General features: G+C 33.8%; 1 protein-coding gene across 1 annotated transcript in view; it reads left to right on the forward strand.

Annotated features, from left to right (window-relative positions):
- Positions 1–19,370, forward strand: part of GPM6A (glycoprotein M6A) — a 114,152-nt gene that overhangs the window by 56,614 nt on the left and 38,168 nt on the right. The window contains exon 2 of the mRNA XM_009565691.2: positions 17,781–17,973. Within this exon, the coding sequence (XP_009563986.1) occupies positions 17,781–17,973 (193 nt within the window). The remainder of the gene's footprint in view (positions 1–17,780; positions 17,974–19,370) is intronic.

Raw genomic sequence — 19,370 nt, forward strand, 5'->3', positions numbered from 1 at the left:
CCAGATCTTTTTTTTATCAAAGTAAAATTCAAATTCATAAGCCCATGAAAAATTAGCTATAGTTTGTGAGAAGTAAATATTTGCCCTCTGTAAAAGATTCACATCTCTACTTTGAATGTAATCAGAAGGCTATTCCCTGCATTTCTGCCATACTATGAAGTGGACATTCCAGTCTGGAAATAACAAAAGAAAATATTGTAAAGAAAATGAAATGAAAATGAATGTGTTCCTGCAAAATATTTTATTCCCATTGAACTGGTCTCCTTGAAATGAATTTTTTAAGTGAAAAAAGTACTGATCAGGCTAACCCTTACTGAAGGAAAAAAATCAGTTATTTTTTGGATTATCAGCAAGCCTGTAAGATTTTCTTTCAAGGTTCAAGACAAAAACGTGTAGTTATAGTTACCAGCATCATGCTAACATTGACATCACAGTGACATACTGTTTCTTCTACGTTCTGGAATCTTTTTTCTTGATCTGCAAAGAAATAGAAAAAGATGCTGAGGTGTTACATATTTTGGACTGACTTAATTTGTCTTGACATGCTGTAGGTTAATGTTGCATAATTGAAAAAAAAGTTTGCTAAAGCACTTTGATGGAACGGAATATTGTGAAAAACGTAATTCAAATAAGTACTCAAAATATGAATGTTGTATTTTGAAATAAAAGATCACTTAAGGATCTCTACTGGATTTTTAACACAATATAATATAGTTAGTGGCCTTGGCACAAAAATATTTCAGGGAAGAACATGGAATTATGTTTGATATATTCTAAGAAAGTTTCCTACAATGCAAATAAAATCTATACACATATTAAAGGTATATGTGTTCCTTACTATTGAGAATAGTAATAGTCTTCCTTTTCATGATATTTCCCATGTTCTGTCTTCTTGTTAAGACTTTTTGACTTCCTGAGTCTAAAGCAAGGTATATAAGTTCATGAAATCTTAAGGATAGGAATTAGTTAAAAAAAAAAAAAGTGGCCTAATGAGTTTCATAAAATTTTAATTATATATTGCTGGTTTTGTTCCTGTTTTCTCACTACTCACACCTCTTAAGCAAGTGCAGTTGCTTTTCCCTGCATCTGTGGCTGCCAATTACTTTCTTCACAGCCTTTTTACTTTCTTTCTGAAGTACATTGTTTCAGGATATATGTAATCCATGGAAAACACTTCTTGTAGCTAGGGGAGATAACCAGGGATATTAGAAAAGCTAGTTATAAGGACTCTAGAGAGGAAAGAAGGGATCCTAGCTGAAAAACATCTGGGGTTAATAAGAAGCGAAGAGCAGAGTACCTGAAAGAAATCCTGCTTTGCGTGATAAAGGTTTTTCATAGTACAAATCATGAAGAGACATGTATATATTTGCATTTTAATACATAAATGCTATCTCATGTGCAAGTGTGTTCCTACAGTTGTACAGAGTTTCATAATGAAACTGTTACTGGAGACTTTAAAAATAACCTCCTAGATGATGCAGCTTCTAGAGCTGCATACCTCTCTTTCTTACCTACATTTGTCACACAAATGCCTGCGGCTGAAATACAGCACAATGAAAGACAAAAGTATAGATTTGGAAACAAAAAAGCATAGAATAGATATAAGTTCTAAAATTTTAACCACTTTTGACAAGTGGTAAGTTCATATTTTGCGGCCAATGTCACTGTAAGTTTGTTTTTCATTTACTGAGACAATGATGTTTCACGGTTTCTCCTGGAAAATTCTTAAAACTTTCCTTTTTTTTCTGCACAAGAGACCTCATAGCATGCCAGCTTTTCCTATTTGCTTTGCTTAATATTTGGAACCTCTTAGAATTTATTTTGAAATATTATTTTAAAAAATAATAATTATAATAGTGGTACTGCAATTTCAGCAGTGTTGTACTCCAAATTGTGACTTAAGACAAGTTAGCTTTGTGTTTGTTCCAGTTTGTGTCATTGTTTTACTGATCTTATTTTTACATAACTCCTGCATTTGTGTTTGTCTTGCCTTTGTAACACTAGTGCACTGATGATGGCACCAGTAGTGTTCTCATGAGGACCTGTCATGTGTTGTTGTTGACGACCTTTAAAATATCCGGCTTCTGCTGGATAGTAGTAGATGAAACAGTCAGATGAAGATTTTCTTTATCTTTCACAGAGACATCCCTAGGACTCCAGAACACAAACAAGAAATAATGTCTGTTAGCCATTCTTCGTGTGACCAGGAGAATAAAACATAAGTGCATATTTTTAAACAGGAATTAGATGAGTAATCCTTCTCTTCCTTACACAATAGTATATGAGTGAAATTTTGTCTTAGAAAAAGTTACCTGGAAAATATTAAATGTTTTTTGAGGCCCGTCTGGCATTCGATGCCAGATTCGATGCCACAAGAAGCCTTTCATGCTGGTAATCTGTATGTGTGACAGATACTGCACCACAATTAAATACTGTAGCAGACTCCCAAGCAATGCACTGACCCTTCACTCTGACAAAAATTGCATAAGAAGCAGAATGCAAACAAACATTTTGGTGGTACTTAACTATCCTAATTTTAGGTATGTGGGCATCATCTAGAAAATGAGCTATCTTTTTTTTTTTTTTTATAAGTGCAGTTTTTTGAAGCCTATTGAGCCAGCACAGTTCTTCAGAAGCTTGTTGGTAGGAGTCTTTGAAGTTGTACTAAGGTTTAAAATTAAAATGATAACAACAACAGCAACAGCAATAAAAACAACAACAACAACAACAGTAAAAAAACACAAAAAGCCTTCCTTCAGCAGAACTGCAAATTGGTCCATGCTGAAATACCATCTGCTTTGCAAAAGAATGGATTTTTACTAGAATGCAGTACATTTGGCTGGAGATGCACCCTGCCGTGTGTTTTACAGTTTTCTTTGTTGTACTTGCCCTATTCCATTAGATATTTTCTGAGGTCTTTAACTTATTTATTAAAATTTTAGTCAAGTGGATTTAAAATGTATACTGTCTGTCTGAAGATATGCCTAAGTTTTAGAAGGATTCTTGGGTTCCTTATCATTATCATCTAAAGTATTATATTGACATTCTCATGTCTTTTCAGAGTGATTTTCACAAGTAGATAACATTGCAGAAAAAGAGAAAAGTTATTCAGATGAGCTCATACAAACATTATTGCCATTTATGCTTTAAGGAACTGAGTAGTTTTCTGTCATTAGAGGAGGTATACATGCAGATACATTAAGATTTATTTTTTTACCTATCCTACTGGAACTTGTTGACAAAATGTATTGCCATCCTCCACATTTTTGTCTTTCCTTAACCTGCTGAAAAGTCTAGTTGATTTGAGGGTCTGATGAAAGTCACAAAAGGCCATTTTGGCCTTGTTTTTCTGTCCCTCTCTTATCACCGTTTTAGGAATACGAAGTTTATTTTTTTTGTGAATGTAAGTGGAGTAACCTGCCCATTAATTTAGGACTAAATGTTCAGAAAAACTGGAAGTCTTCTACGCTGACAGTGAATACAAATTTCTGTCTGTTATGTTTAGGAATTTATGGAAACTGAAATATTTTTCATTCCATATATCTCCAGGAAGATATCATATTTATCATAACATTTTATTTATGAGTTGTTTGTAGTTTGCTGATATTTTATATGCTGTAGCAAACAGAAAAAAAATGTAACTTTGCATGTTGAATAATATCCTGTCTATAAAATGGAAATTCTTAAATAAGTATTGTTTTGAAAAATTGAAAAGAAAATTGTTTCCTGGTTTCTGTTGTCTTCTATGACATCTAGGTTCAAACTCTCATCAAAATGTGAATGCCAATAACTTGCATTTTTCTCTTATGCATAGTTAATCAGTTAATATCCTCTTGTTGATATGCTCTTCAGTGTTATGGACATCTAATCAGTATAGCTACAGTTCACTTAAAATGAAATATTTCAGCTTATTTAATTTCACTTGAATTGAGGATTTGGTCTGCGGAACAGTTCTCTCCAAAATCCTTGAGCACTTGCTTAGGGAGCTCAGTTTTCTTTTTCTTCAGTGTTGCACATTCAGAGAAGACATAGTCCACATGGCAAGTAAATTGGAAGAGGCTTCTCTGGAACCTAGCTAGTACATGCAACTACAAATCAAAAGCCAAGTACTATCCAAGCACCTGTGGGCAGATCAAGATAAATAAAGATTATCTTGATCTTGACAGTTTGTTTAGAAGTCATCAAAGAAAACTAGCAATGGATAATTACATAATAAACCTATCTAAGGTCTATCCCTGCCTTGTTTTCTGTGTCTTAAAATACAAGGAACATGAGTTAGGCACTCTGTTTACATCTTTTCTATTCTGAAATGGATGAAATTTTGAAATCTCAGCCCCATTTATAAATTGTTAATTCAGAGGAATCACTTGACTTTATCAAAGACTTCTGGGTGTGTATTTAATTTTAATTTTGGCTTTATTTAATCTCATTTCATGTAAAAATAATTTTAAAAGAAAAATAGTTTCAAATCAGAAATCCATTTGTAAGTGTTAAATCATTTAAGAACCTCAAAACAATCTTTGAAAAATCAGTGAAAATCATAATTACATTTCCAGTAGATTGGTTTTAATGAAAAACATTTTCTAGAATAGCTGGGGTGTGGAGTTGAGAACATTCCTAAAATACCTCTTAAGGTAGTCAAAATTCCTTTTTGCTGGAATACATAGCTCTGCTCTGCTCCTTCACTAACTCAAAAAGAAATCTAGGGGCAGTCAAAATAAATAGATTCTCTATTTGCCTTTTTTGTGAATATTAGGTCACAAGAGTGGCTGATTCTTCCTTTTTCAAAATTTTATCAGTATTGCACTAGTGGGTATCCTAATTGTGGCATTTACCACACTGCAGGCAGCTGTTGAGTGTGACACAGCATTTTTCTCATATATAAGTGAGAAGTTTCCCATGTAAATGTGAGTGAAAGTGTGTACCTGGAGTAATGATATTGCAAAGGCATATGAGAGATACCAGAGGGCAGGAAGCTATTTTGCATTCCGAACCCATAGGCATAGTTGCCATAGACACAAAAATTCATACAGTGTAAAAGACAAAGTCTTGAGTTGTCTTAAAAAAACCCAGAGTTTAACCTTAATTTAATTATATAGTCAAGGATACATATAGTATGGATACTTATAGACACATATCTTTAGTGTTAACTTTTTTTTTTCATCAGATGTGCTTGTCTTTGGTTTCAGTTTTTTATCTCCAACCTTTCTCTCTGTTGACCTTTTCACTTGTCTTTTTTTTTTTTTTTAAGTTCCCAGGAGGAAAATATACCACACTTAGCAAAGTGTTACAATGAAGAGACCTTATAGGAGGTCAATAAGACTTCCTGAGACTGTAATTTGTTTAAATACTAAAAGGCTTACTTCTGGAGATAACTGTGCTAACACAAATAAATCAGTGCACAAAGGCTGAAATGGATTAATTTTGACAGCTTCAAGTTTATAAAAAAAGTGCATTGTAACTATTTTGACTTTAATTTTAGTGTAAAAATTTACATATTTTCCCTTCCTTTAAAAACAAAATAGATGGGAAAAAAGGGAAGAAGAGTGTTTTTCAATAAAACTAGATATAACGGTAAACTACTTTTTGAAATAGGAGTTAATGGTATCCAGTTCGTTTTTACTGAATGAGTAAGGAAAAATTCTAAGCTGAGATAATAAAATGAAAACAAAGGTAATATTCTCCAAGCAGGATTTGACCATAGTCACCACAGGACTTATAACAGCAATGTAAGCTAGAATTCTCTGCTGTAAAAAAAGACAAATGACTGTTATTTGTATGGTAATAACAAGCTGCTGCTTACTTCCTGTAGTGACTTTGCTTTTAATCAGCAGTGTATTTGAGAATGTATTACATTAGAAAGTTTTTAAGTGCAAAGCTTTAAGAGTATGAGAAAAAACATCTATATTGCAAAGACAGACTGGCGTGCTAACTGGAAATTTTTTTTGATTAACCACAGTAAGATAATTAAAAATCCTCTAAATAAGGAAATTCTAGTATAAAATTTATATTCTAAATACAATAAAAATACTTTATTGTCACTGCCAAAGTCCTCATACTACTGTGAAACTTTCTTTTGAACTTTTTTTTAGTATTTCCATAGTTTCTTTCCAGATATGATATATTGGTGTGTTTATTTTTGCTTTGTTTTGTTTGATTTCTTTTTCTGGAACGGCTTCAGTGAAATCATTTACAGGAAGGTGGATATTCCTGCCTGTGAAAGGTGAGATTAAAGAGCATCCCATCACAGTGGCATAACTGTGAAGAACTACAGAGCTCTCCTGCTGTAGAGCAAACCAGCAGAACAGGAGATACGTAATAGATGAGCTAGTCATGATGGATCAAGTCTCTGGGAAATGCTTTCTTCTTGCATGCTTGACCCGTCTTTTTGATTTGCTGTATAATATTTTCTTTCCTTGGTACCCAGAATGTGGAAGAAAGAATAGAAACTATAATAATAAAACATTCGAGAGCCAATATAAACTGTAGTCAATACTGTTGTCATTTCCCACTTTACAGTTAAAGATACTGGGAGATTCAGCTGGTGGAGGATGAAATTTGATCTTCCAGTATACTGAATTTCAGTCAGGTAATTTCATATTTCCAACAAATCACCTGTAGATATATTACATTCTGCATCCTTTGAAATCCATAAATTAATACTTAGTTTCTTTCTCAAAAAGCTATCCAAATGTAAGTTGCAGTCCTAATGCAGGTAAGGGTTGGGTTGCATAATCAATGATGGAAAAAAATATATTTCTAGATGTCTGTCACTACTAGGATAAAAATGTTAAATAGCAGCTTTACTTTTATTTTTTTTAGCATGTTTCCCACTTTTTATTGCCTTCTCCCTTTCACAGATCTTTTCTTAGTTTTTCATGTCTTAAAAATAGTTCACAAACCTTAGATTTCTGGGAGAAAAAAAAAAGCCTATGATGCATACTTCTATTTCACACTCTGTGCTCTTGAAGAACTCTTTGCAGTGTTACTTATTACCTTCTCATCCTTCAATTTATCTTAAGCCTTGCTTTTAACTCAAAAGGTTCAAGAAAGCAGAGAATGAGTAGAACATTCTAATTTTGTGCAGCAATTATCCTTCAAAAATCCTAAAATTTTTTTAATTGAAGAAAGACAATGGTAAATAAAAAACTACATAAGGGGAAGAGGGCAGGATATCTAAACAGAAAAGAAATTTTATTTCTGACTTTCAACATCATATCTAGATAGAGTTTTGTATGAACTAGAAACTTTAATGAAAATAATTGTATCTAACTATTTTACCTATACACCTTTGTGAACTAGGAAAAAACTCTTGTCTTTTATGGAAAAGCAGCAGTTGAGTAAGAGTAATAAGAAACATGATTTCAGAGTGTGTTCTTGAAATGGAATTTTCTTGTCTGCCTCTCATATGTTAGCTGTAAAATTCTTTTAGTATTTTAATATACAAGAGTTAATGTTTTTTCCACTTTATGTGGAGAGTGAAAATGAAATATATGCCCAATGCAGATTGATCTTTCACTAGATTCTAATCTGCCTGATTGAGAGTCATTTTTCTTGACACATTTTTTTTTTCATTCCTTTACTCTACAAATTGCCACTTCATTGAATACTAGCTGTATTTTCTGTTCCTGCTGGAGCCAGTAATAAATGTTGTTTAACTCTTGTGGGAGATGGCTTAGATTTTAAATATATGATCTTTTTGTAGCTGATAGAAGATGGCTACTATGGAAGTTTCTGTTCAAAAGAAATACATAACTTACGTTGAGATCTTGGTACAATAAAAGTTAATGACTCGGTTTGGGTAAAAAAATATCAGTTTGATATCATTAAGATTATTACTCGTAGGCTTGAAAAAGTATGTAACATACCAGTCCACAGAAACTTTGCTTATGGCCTGTATCTTTAAATTTGTTATCAATGAAATAAATGAAAATGTAAATATAGACTGACAGAGCAAATTATACCTTTAAATTGTCTATTCTAAGTTTATTAACAAATCATTTTATGCTTCATTTATGTCTGCAAAACTGCTTATCAATAGATTCATAGGTTGGTGTCTTTAAATGGAATTGAGGGATTAGTTACTATATAGAGAAGCCTAAATAGTACATTTCAAAGTGTTATACATATTCACATATATATTTAGGGCATTCATTATTTTCATGGAACAAGCTTCCTCATAACTAGTGCAGTCATGACTGGATTATTCACATCATCCTGAAGAATGACAACTATTTGCCCCATCATCCTCTATTTCTTCATCCATTTTTCTTTCTGAGGTGTTGAAGTGACAGTGATACGCAACGTTACCTAATGCTTCCATTACAATACTATGGCTTTATCTAACATTCAAAATTTCAGACTGCAGCTTTCTATAATTCTTTTTTTTTTTTAATATATTTTATTTGAAATTATTCTACCCTTTGGGACAGTAAGTATACACTATAACCTGTATGTGTCTGCTTCTTTGAGGATTATCTCAGTGCCTTGGAGGGGGGTGGTGGAATTGGGTAGGTAGAACAAGAATGGAGAGAGAAGAGGGAGGCAATTTTGTGTTCCCATTGCTTATCCCCCAGAGCAGATGAGCTTGCTCTCTCCTAGCTTTGAAGAGAATGAATAAGATTATCTGCTTTGGTTGTTTCTCAGGCAAGTAAGTGTTCAAGGGAATAAGAGCAGCCAGAATGAAGACAGCCTGAGGGTAAATGGGACAGATGAAGTCAAAAAGAGGCTTTTGAGATAGACGTGATGTAAAACTGGAGGACTTCAGATCAGAAGTTGCATGTGGTGTAGAATAAAGAGCAAGGGCTATATAATGCCAAGTAAAAAAGTGTTTTAATCACTACTATACCCAAGAGGCCAGGATTTTTGAGTTATAGAATTCTACTGCTATCAGCTAATAGTTGTACAACCTACACACCATACCCACTTCAGTAGTGGAAAAATCTGTAAGGCAAAAGAGGTCATTTAAGGCAGCTGAATATTTGGTATTTTATTCATACACTTCTTACTCCTCTGTCCTGCACAGCTGCTGGAAAATTTTCAAAGTACCCACAATTTAGATCTAGTTGTATTTTTGTTGTTTCTGAGTGTTAAATACATAAAACTGTAAATGACAACAGTAAAGTGTGTTTTGATTATATAAACAGCTACATAAATGTAAGTATTCTGAGAAATTATATTAATATTATTTTGAGTAGCAAACAAAAAATCACTTGGCAAATAATTTGTTTGTTCCTCTGTTCTGCCACCTGAAAATAGGGGGATGCTACCTTCTCTAGGATGAAAACGTTTAAAACTGTAAATACCTTTTAAATAAGTAAAAGGTTTGTAGAACATTTCAATTAAATGGATAAGTGCACAGAATATTCATGGAGGAGAGTTCTGTCAGTTTTCAAGAATTAGATAGTGCACTAAAAAAAGAAACAAGATATGGCTTAAAGCCCAGTGTAACTCAGCCTATTTGTGAATGAGAAAAAAATACTGCAGAATTACATTTCAGTACATGCTTCATAGTAGTTTTCCATTTGAGAGAAATCTGTTCAAGGCAGAGGAGAAGGATTGAGGGGCTGATTCTATGAACTCTAGATGAGAGGAATTAAAAGGATACTTATTTTCTAGTTTTAAGATCTATGGCATCATCATTTGCTTTATGATAAGAGCACCAAATGTTGCATAGAACTGGTGATCTTACAAACTGTTATTGTGTCCAGCAGATCGAAAGCATAATTATAAACACGGACAATAATTTAAATCATCATCAACTATGTTTTATTGACACATGTAAGATATTTATAGCTTATTTATTAACAATAAAATTATTGGATTATTTATTTATTTAAAGTACAAATCTTTGTTAGATATATGATTTATAAAGACTATGTAGTGGGCAAAGTGTTTGAATTAATTAGCCAAGCTTTTCTTTATTTGTATCACATTTGTGCAGCTAGTTTGTTTCATTCCTGTCCTTTTAGCTTCAGAGTGATTTTGAAGCGGATAAATGTTGCCTGTGTTAATCATCCAGCAGTCTCCTTAAAATTACAAAGACTGACTGTGTTATGCCTGACTGATTTGTATTTCAGGCAGTGACTGCTCTGTATCAGTAATTTTAATGCTTATTAACTGCTAGATTAAGATTTGTCTCATTAAACAGCAATAAACCTAATATACTGAAGAGTATATAACAGCTAATCACAACAGTTTTCTGTACATTGTCTTAATCATCAATGTGCCACACTTGTGTTTGTAGTTTCTTTCAGGGGTGTGAATGTGTAAGTTTTTGCATGTATACGCATAAAATATTTTCATTAATACTTTGTCTAGAAAAATTGCATCATTTATATTGCAAACTATAATATTACCTTTAAAAAAGGAGAACTTTCTCAAGCATGCACAGATTCCCCTTATGATGTTTTTACTTACTAATCAGTACTTCTCTCACGAGAAGCATTATCCACTTGGAAATGGATACATAAACAGTATGGGCATTTATAAATATCACATATGTAAAGTTTTTTATATAAACGTGAAATAATAAAGGTGTCATGTGCATTGGTGTCCAAAATTTTGTAAGAAAGTCCAAGTCAGAGTGTGTCCACTTGTTAATTGTTCCTTACTGCAGCTATTTTCACAAGTGCCAAACGTAAGCAGGCTTAAGGAACAGCAGCATATGTGGTGTCTGTCACTGACCAAAGGGCAAGGAGCTGGGAAAGGTTCGTATGGGACTTGGCAGACCAAGAAAAAAAAAAAAGAAAGATAGATATTGGCCTAAAACCATTCCTAAGCTCCTGCTGTTTCCTCTCAACTGTATTAGTGGAATTTACTTGTTTTCATAAATGTTTACCCAAGAAAGCAATGAATTCAGATATAGAGTGAGGCTGTACTAATTATTCTGGTGGGATGTCACAATGTTCTGGCTCTATGACTGATATTGTGTATATTTTATTGAGGTTACAACATTAATTCAATTTTAAGTTGATGCAATAAGCCACACGCTTGCAGTCAAACACTCAATACCTTACTAAATGAAGCCTTGTATAGGCACCTAAACAGTAACTGAGCCAATTTGTTTGACAAGCTGAGACGTGCAGCCAGGAACTTTTGCTTAAATCAGTTCTTTCTTAGAATTACAATTGGCAGGGCAGGGAAGGGTGACACTGATACCTTAAAGGAAGCACACAGCACGTAGGATGATCATTTACCTGTCCATCAAAGAAGAAGAATAAAAAAATAAAGTGAGGAAAAGAAAGATTATATTCCTGTCTGATTGCCTCAAAAATGAGTCATTTCACTGAATAGAGAAATAGTGCCAATCCAGGATATCTTTCGTCCTCTGTCAAGGGTTATGGAGTAGAAAGGAGATGTAGAGTATATCCTTGGGATGTTGTGCAGCCTCTGGCAAAGCTTGGAATATGCCTTCACTGGGTGAAATCTAGGCCTTTGATCATGACTCATAATGAGGCTTTACTACCAAGTCAATGATTCTATGCTGTTGGAGTTAGATATGCATTCTGCTGAAAAGTACTAATCAGGTGGATTGCCTCACAGTACTGTTTTGTGAATGTACGTTATCTAGCAATTTTCGTCATTCATTAGAAAGTTATCCAAGTTCAAGGAATACTTTGACAGAATATTTTGGTGCATCAGAGGACATAAAAAATCTATTTAATCATTGATGAAAGAGTATGTTCCAGTATGACAGAATATGAATGTTTGTACTCCCACTATTGATTATTGCTGAAGTATGACCAAAGAAAGACAGTTATTATATACGCTGGGTTAATTCAGACTTAATTTTGTAGATACTTTCAGCAGATTAATTTTTCATTTCATTCTATTCCATGCTGGACGTTATAATAGGGGTGTGCGTGGATGTATATTTATCCATATCCAGCTATGTTCAAGTTACCGAGGAAAAGGGGTGATAGGTATCTCCCTCCCACACACACACACTTTTCAGTACAATTTAAAAGGATAGAAAAAAAGAGCAACGTGTTTGTTATCTGTGAGAAAATCAAGTACATATATGAGACAGTCTAGGGGAGTGAGGTCTCCTCTTGCTTCTGTTTAAGTTGCTCGTTTATGTGGTTTGATGAGAATTAAAACAATGCATATACATGTTATACATGTTTTTAAAACTAGTTCAAAACTGATTTTGTTATTTAATTTAGCTCAGATATAAAATACATCTTTAATTTGGCTTGGAAAGTTTATTACACCAAGTGATGGTAACACAGAAACTATAGATCTCTCTGTCAGATGGATTTGCTAAATAGAGAGGGTTGAATAACTTAGTGCTACTTTCTGGTAGACTTGTTGAAATAATATTTCTTCTCTTTGACTAAGTGTCGTATTTCATTTTACAGTCACGTGCATTAAAACTGAATTATTTGGAAACCATTTAAAAATCCATGTAAGATTTCATTACTTTGAATATAACTGAACATATACTCAAGGAATATGATGAAAATGTAAATCTAAATGATATTTCTGATATAGAAGGTGCTATGATCAATTATTAGTGTTATCACTGAATTAAATATTTTCTCTAGTGACCACAGTTTATTAAATACTATAATTTTAACTGGGGTATTGAGTGCTTAACAAAAACAAGGGGCAGTTCTGGATAAAATCATAGACGATTTTAAGCAGTGTAAAAAAATTACAATTTTTGTTGACCTTGTTGAGGTTTGATTGTTATTATCTGTTACTCAGAACAAGAGAGTATCAATATGAGTAAGGGAAGGAGAGTTTTCATGTCTTGTCCTGTATTTTATTACAATGCTGCATAATCTACAGATCGTCATACTTTGAATGAAAATAATCATGAACAGAAGGAACTTTACAGTTTGCATATGCACTAAGAATAAAAAAGGTATTCTTAAATTAATTAATTTGTGATGCAGATCTTTGAAAATTATAGTAGTTTTTCCATCCAAAAAAAATGCTTTATTGTGCAATTTTGTATTTTAATAAATATTGGTGCTGCTACAAGGAGATTTTAGAAACTCAAAAATAAAAAAGACCTTGTATTCCCTGAGACATTTTAATTCACATTGGGCTACTCATCCTAGCTGGTCTTCTAATTTTAAAATTTCTAACTAAAATTTCTCAAAGAATTTAATTAAATTAATTTAGAAAATGACTATTAACAACAATATGCCTGTAAGTCTGTACTTTCCTAGTAGAAAGGCAGAGCAATCTTATATTGACATAGGATAGTGGAAATGAGGAGTTGATTACTTCAACTTTATTTCTGTGAGCCTATTAAGAAAAAAAATGCTGGATAGACTTGAGCTGAACTATGCTAGGTTGTTTATCTTTTGACCACTCTATTCTATTGGCTTTAATGACTTCAGAGAAGTTTCCAGTTGTCTTCTGGAATTCAAATTATGCTGAAGGACCAAGTATTTCACCTTTGTTGTTTCAATTTCAACTGCTTCAACATTTAGTCACATAAGAAAACATCACTTCTTGAAGATAACAGTAAAATTGTGCATCTTCTGTCACTAGAGGATTCCTTTACACATTCAGCTTGTGTATTCTCTTTTTCAGCTCCATTTTCAGACCCCTTTATTGTACTTGTGTCATATCTCTTTTCATTTGAAAGACCTTTAAGTTTTTTTATGATTTTTTGGTGTTTCTGGAAGTTCTGTGTATAAATTGAAGACAAAAGGTATTAGGAAATATGATGAAAAATTGTGGATTTTTATGCTACAATATTATTATTATTGCTGGTCTGCGGGGGGCCTATCTACGTAGGGACTCTCAATGTCAATAGTGTAGTAATCCCAATATAATTCAAATAACTTAAGTCATATTCTTTTGGTGACTGAAGCTTTCTATAAGTTAGAGAATCAGAGCACAGTCAGTTGGGGTGGGTGTTGCAAGGGTAATTCTCTTGTTCCTTTCTGTTATTGAATGAATTCTGTGAAGTTTTATTTCTACAGAGGGAGAATTTTGGAGGTCTGAGGCCTTACAGAGCAGCTTCGGGTTGCAGGCTGCCAAAGTGTTGATACTTCATATAAGTGAACATATGTAATGCAACATTAATGTGCACTATTTTGAATAGCTGAATATAGCCAGTGTTCATAGTTTTATTCTATCCATGTAAAATAAAATTCTTTGTATTGTCATCTTCTGGATATTTATTTCATTATTAGATTATCTCTTTGGAATAATTTATAATTTAAAAAAAAAACAAAACAAAACTAGTTCTTCATGTTAAATATTCCATAGAATAGTGGTTCGGATTACTTCGTATAGCTTATGTAAAAATACAGCATCCCAGCAGATCTAGATTTTTACCTGAGGGAAAATATTGGTAAACTTAAGCAAAATAGAACAGTAGATGCTTAATTATATTGCACAAGGTTATTGTTCAGGCTTATTGTGCAGAGTAAACTGTTTGAAAAATACTGAAGTCTGTATTTGTAGAAAAAAGCCCAAATCTCAAAGGAGCATAAAATCTTTTTTGTCTGTGGCCGTATGTTTTAGCTACCTTGTGAAGATGGTGTTCAGTGTCATGAATGACTGCGTCTCACATAGAAGTATACACACATTGTGCATCTGAGTCACATTCTGTACTGGTGATTCAATATCATTGTGCAAGTTAAAATAGAATTTCTATTGTTCTGTATCAAACAACTGTTTTCTGATTCTGAACAGCTGAAAAAAAGACTTGGAGAAATGTCAGCTATAGCACATTGCCTGCTGTGGTGTATGAATGATGTGTGATACTCATTTTATGATCTTAGTCCTGATTCACTGATTTTCTTTAGTTTTGAGTTGATTTGACAACACTGAAAACTACAGAGAAACTCATGAAGTAAGTGGTGAAAAAGATAGTAGGCCCATGGAAGAGCTGAATGAATGAACGGGGCCTTGAGAATAATTTTTCTATGAGTGATGAAGTCTTGAATTGGTAAACTATGTTACTGTTAAAAACTTCCCTTAGATGTTTATAAGCATGAACAGTTTTGATATGAGAGAGGAACAGAAGCACTTTTTCTTCAAGTTTTTCTGTATTTCAGTTATTTGAAAAATTGAAAATTGAAACTAATAAAAATGGATTTGTTACTGATGAAGTTTTTTTCATTGAACGGCACTTTATCATATCTGTAATCACATGTATGATACTATTTTTACCCAGTTATACTATTTTACTGTGTTGTACTGTTTCACTGTAATAAGGCTAAAATAATATTACCAACCCTGGATTTTGATGTAATTTGTGATGTCTAAGTGTGTGGTCAAATCTCCTAGGAGAAGCTAGTAGCTGAAGTGCAGCAGTTTCAAGAGGTAGTGCACAGCCAGCTTTTTCCAGATAACAATACTCAACTATTAAGTACTAAAGTTGTTCCGATATGACCTTAATGAAATTTATTCTGAGTCAAACTGTTAGCTACTTTTATTCTTATGTTGTCATTTCTTTAACCTTCTCTCTTCCATTTTGAAGCCTTTGAAGGTGACAAAGAAGGCTTCACAAAATTTGTCCTCCCTGCCCCAAGCCATTCCAATATTAAGAGACAGTCTACATACAGTCTGCGTATCTCTGTAATGTTTAGATGTACTTTATTTTTTCATATTTGACACCACTTGCATCATCCCTCTGCTGTTGTCTCTACCCCTCCTTTTACTTTTTCATATAATGCTAAGTGTACAAAGTAACCAGTTTCCTGAAGCTTTTTCTGCTGTTATTTTTGTGGTGAAAATCACAATAGGCATTTTATGATAAACTCTGAAATCATACAGCTATTTTCCTGCATTTCTTGTTCAATGTTTAGGTTTTGAATGCATACTTCTAATTTTTGTGCCTTTTAGACAGTAGGATATCCAGTGAAGTATACTTTTCTAGTATTGTTGTAGGCTTTTAAAGGCTGAGGTATAAACAACAGTTATTGTTAAAGGTAATCTCAGAAACAGGACTGCAGGAAATTTTGAGAGATTTCCTATATTTATTTGCATGCAGAATCAGTTACTCCAAAAGCATTCATCTACTTCCCTAGCCTGTTCCTAAGACCTCCCACTGATGAAAAACCTACAGACTTCCTGGGTATAAACCTCTGTAGTGTAACGATCACTGAAGGCAGACACAAATTGATCACTGGACATTCAAAGCCCTGTGCTGTTGAATAAGAAAGATACCTGCTGTCAGCACAGGGGGATGCCATGGATTGCAAGAAAGATATATCCTTCAGCCAGAGTTGTACGGACTCAGGAGGAAAAAAACCCCAACAAACCCAGAATCCTGTTACCAAAATTTTAGAAGAGTGGAGGGTGTTGCATCCGTGCAGTTATGTGATAGCTGCTGGAGATGGGTCACTTGCACAACAAGTTACTTATGCAGTAAGATTTTGGCAGCAGTTTAGGTATATGAATATATACATTTTATATTTTGGTATTTTAGAGTTGTCTGTGGTACGGTAATATGTCCTTAAACAAAAGTAATCTCATGCAATATTTTTCGTTCTATTTTTATACAACGAGCATAAATAGTTGGGATTTACCTCTGTTTGTCTTGTACATATTCAGTAAAACTAATTTTAAAAATTTTAATACCCTTGGGTGGGTCTTATTCAGCCCTATAGACTTGTGAATATCCAACTGGCCAAGCAGGTCTCTAACCATTCCCTCTTGGATCACCAGAGCTTTGTTCTGATCCCCCTCCCTGTCTTCTGGCTCATGCGGCTGAGTACCCAGAGAGCATCTCACCTTACTATTAAAGGCTGAGGCAAAGAAGGCATTAAGTACCTCAGCCTTATCCTCATCCTTTATCACTATTCTTCCCCCTATGTCCAGGGAAGAATGGAAATTCTCCTTGGCCTGCTTTTGTTACTGATAGGTTTGTAGAAACCTTTTTTATTATCTTTCACAGAATTGACCAATTTAAGTTCTAGCTGGGCTTTCACACTTCTGATTTTCTCTCTGCATGATCTCAAAATAGACAAGGCTGTACAGGTGTAAAAATCACTATGGGAGTGGTGAGATCTGGGAGAGCCAGAGATTGCTGTATTCATAGAACTAATTGACAGCCTAAGCAAGGCAGGGCCAGCAACTTGAGCACTCTTGCTGGGGAAGGTTTTGATGCAGAGCTGAGCATTGGTTTAGACTCTGATGGCTGGACAAAAGGTTGACATTGTATAACTAAAGAGCAGTTGCCCTCGCTTAAGAAGCCTCACCCAGGGTAAAATATACAGAGAAAGAAAATCAACTTCTACAATTGTTTCTAATTCCATGCCTTTTTAGTGGATATCTTTTTTTTTCTTGTGAGGTATCTTTGAGTGATGCACAAAGACTTGGTGCTGTGAGGTGGAACAGTTCTGTTGTCAGCACTGCATACATGGGAAAAAGGAATAAACCTATAGTGATGGAAGGAAGTGACCTGGATATTTTTTCTCTGTGGTTTTCCAGTTATTAAAGGTCCCCCTCAGTAATCTGATAGCTAAGCAACAGAAATTGGGACTACAGGTGTAACCTGGATTGACATTGTAACCTGCTCTGAGCAAAACCATGAAACTGTACAAGGAATTCACTGTTTAACATACCATGTTAATCAATTTGCATGTCTATATCTAATAGGTCTAGTAGTAACTGAGAAATCTCAGAAGTTGAATGAACTTCTGTTCTTTCACAGCTTTTTTGAGACTATGGGTTGTTGCACCTGACCTCATCTCTCTCTGGCCTGCAGTCTTCAAGAATTTGCAGAAGCATTTCTCAGGAGTAAAAGCTCTTTTCTTGTTTTCTTGATGCAATATATTACAAACAACTTTCTTTCTTCGTAGGGTGCTTTGAGTGTTGCATCAAATGCCTGGGAGGTATTCCCTATGCATCTTTGATTGCTACCATCCTGCTATATGCTGGAGTTGCACTGTTCTGTGGTTGTGGACATGAAGCACTTTCAGGAACCGTCAACATTCTGCAGACCTACTTTGACGTGACAAGAGCTGCAGGAGATGTTATTGATGTCTTCACCATGTAAGTTACTAGTTTCTTTTGTCTCCTTTTAAAACTGCTGAAAAAATCCACAGGGAATATAAATCTGATTCAAGTAAATGTGTTGTAATAAAAAGCATAGAAATAATGATTTGGACAAGCTCAACAGGTGAAGTTTTGAAAGAGCTGATACTCTATTTACAAGGAATTTATATTGTTATTTAATATCACATATTTATCATTTAATACTAAAAGTTATTTAATATATTGATGAATCTGTTCCATGCAATATGCTTACTTTTATACTGTGATAATTTCTTTTCTGAAGTGTGTAAAAAAATTTCTCTATGCTCTAAATAGATAAAACAGGAGCTTGTAACAAATAACAGATTAGTTCCGAGAGTAAAAGCAATAAAGAAGTTACTAAAGAGTTGTGTAGAACCCTAAGGCTTGAAATATCAAAACATTATTGCCTCTGGTTTCTGTAGAATTCAACTCTTTTGAAGGTTTCATGCTTTGCTGCTCCTGAAAATCTGTTTCTGGAAGGCCTTTTTTTTGTTGAGCTTCTCCTTCACTTTGGTGAATTAATTACGTTTAATAAAATTTTTACTGTAATCTGAAATTAAATGACATAGTTTCTAATTTTTTTGTCTTTGAAACATGATTTTCTCAGAAACAGAAAATCTTATCTGGCTACTAATGCTTCTAACTAAAGCTGAAGAATCTTAGCTTCAAATCTGTAAGCCTTTTCTTTCTCAGGGTATTGGTTTTTTTTTGAGAAATGAAGTGATTTGATCATTCATCAAAATATCAACATCGTATGATGGATACTTCCATAATAGTGTAACCTCAATGCTTAACAGTAATCAAAAAAAAATTAAATAACACAAATTATTGGGAAAGTCATAGAGAAACAGAGAATGTACTTTTGCCATTTTATAAATCCATCTTTCACCCATATAATGAATCCCCAAACTTTGGTGCCCCAAGGAAGCAAAACCCAGGGATTGTTAGGGTTATAGAACAGAGCCCATATGCTTGAAAATTAAGTATAGTATCTTCAATTTAGTCAAAGAGTTATTAAGAGCTTTTGGGCTAGAAGACTGTAAATTTGCAATGTTATGAATAAGGTGTGTAAGGATAGATTGTCTCTTTCTTCAGGTACAAGAAGTTGGAGGTATTGGAGGAAATTATTATGCACTAGGTTCAGAAAAAAACAAGCGGTGCTTCTTCAGTTGTTGTGTAGCAGATCTATGAAGATAATTGCAGGTTGTAGTTGCCAAAAGTTTGTATGGGTTCAAAAGAAGACTGGCTAATCTTGGAAAACAAATCCATTGACGGTTACTAATAGCATACAGATTTCCAGCTCAGAAGGTTCCAGAGGCTGGAAGTGCATTGGGGTTTATCTTATCAACTTGCCTATTCTTAATTTTTATATT

The sequence above is a fragment of the Cuculus canorus genome, chromosome 4, assembly GCF_017976375.1.
Source record: "Cuculus canorus isolate bCucCan1 chromosome 4, bCucCan1.pri, whole genome shotgun sequence".
Taxonomy (NCBI): domain Eukaryota; kingdom Metazoa; phylum Chordata; class Aves; order Cuculiformes; family Cuculidae; genus Cuculus; species Cuculus canorus.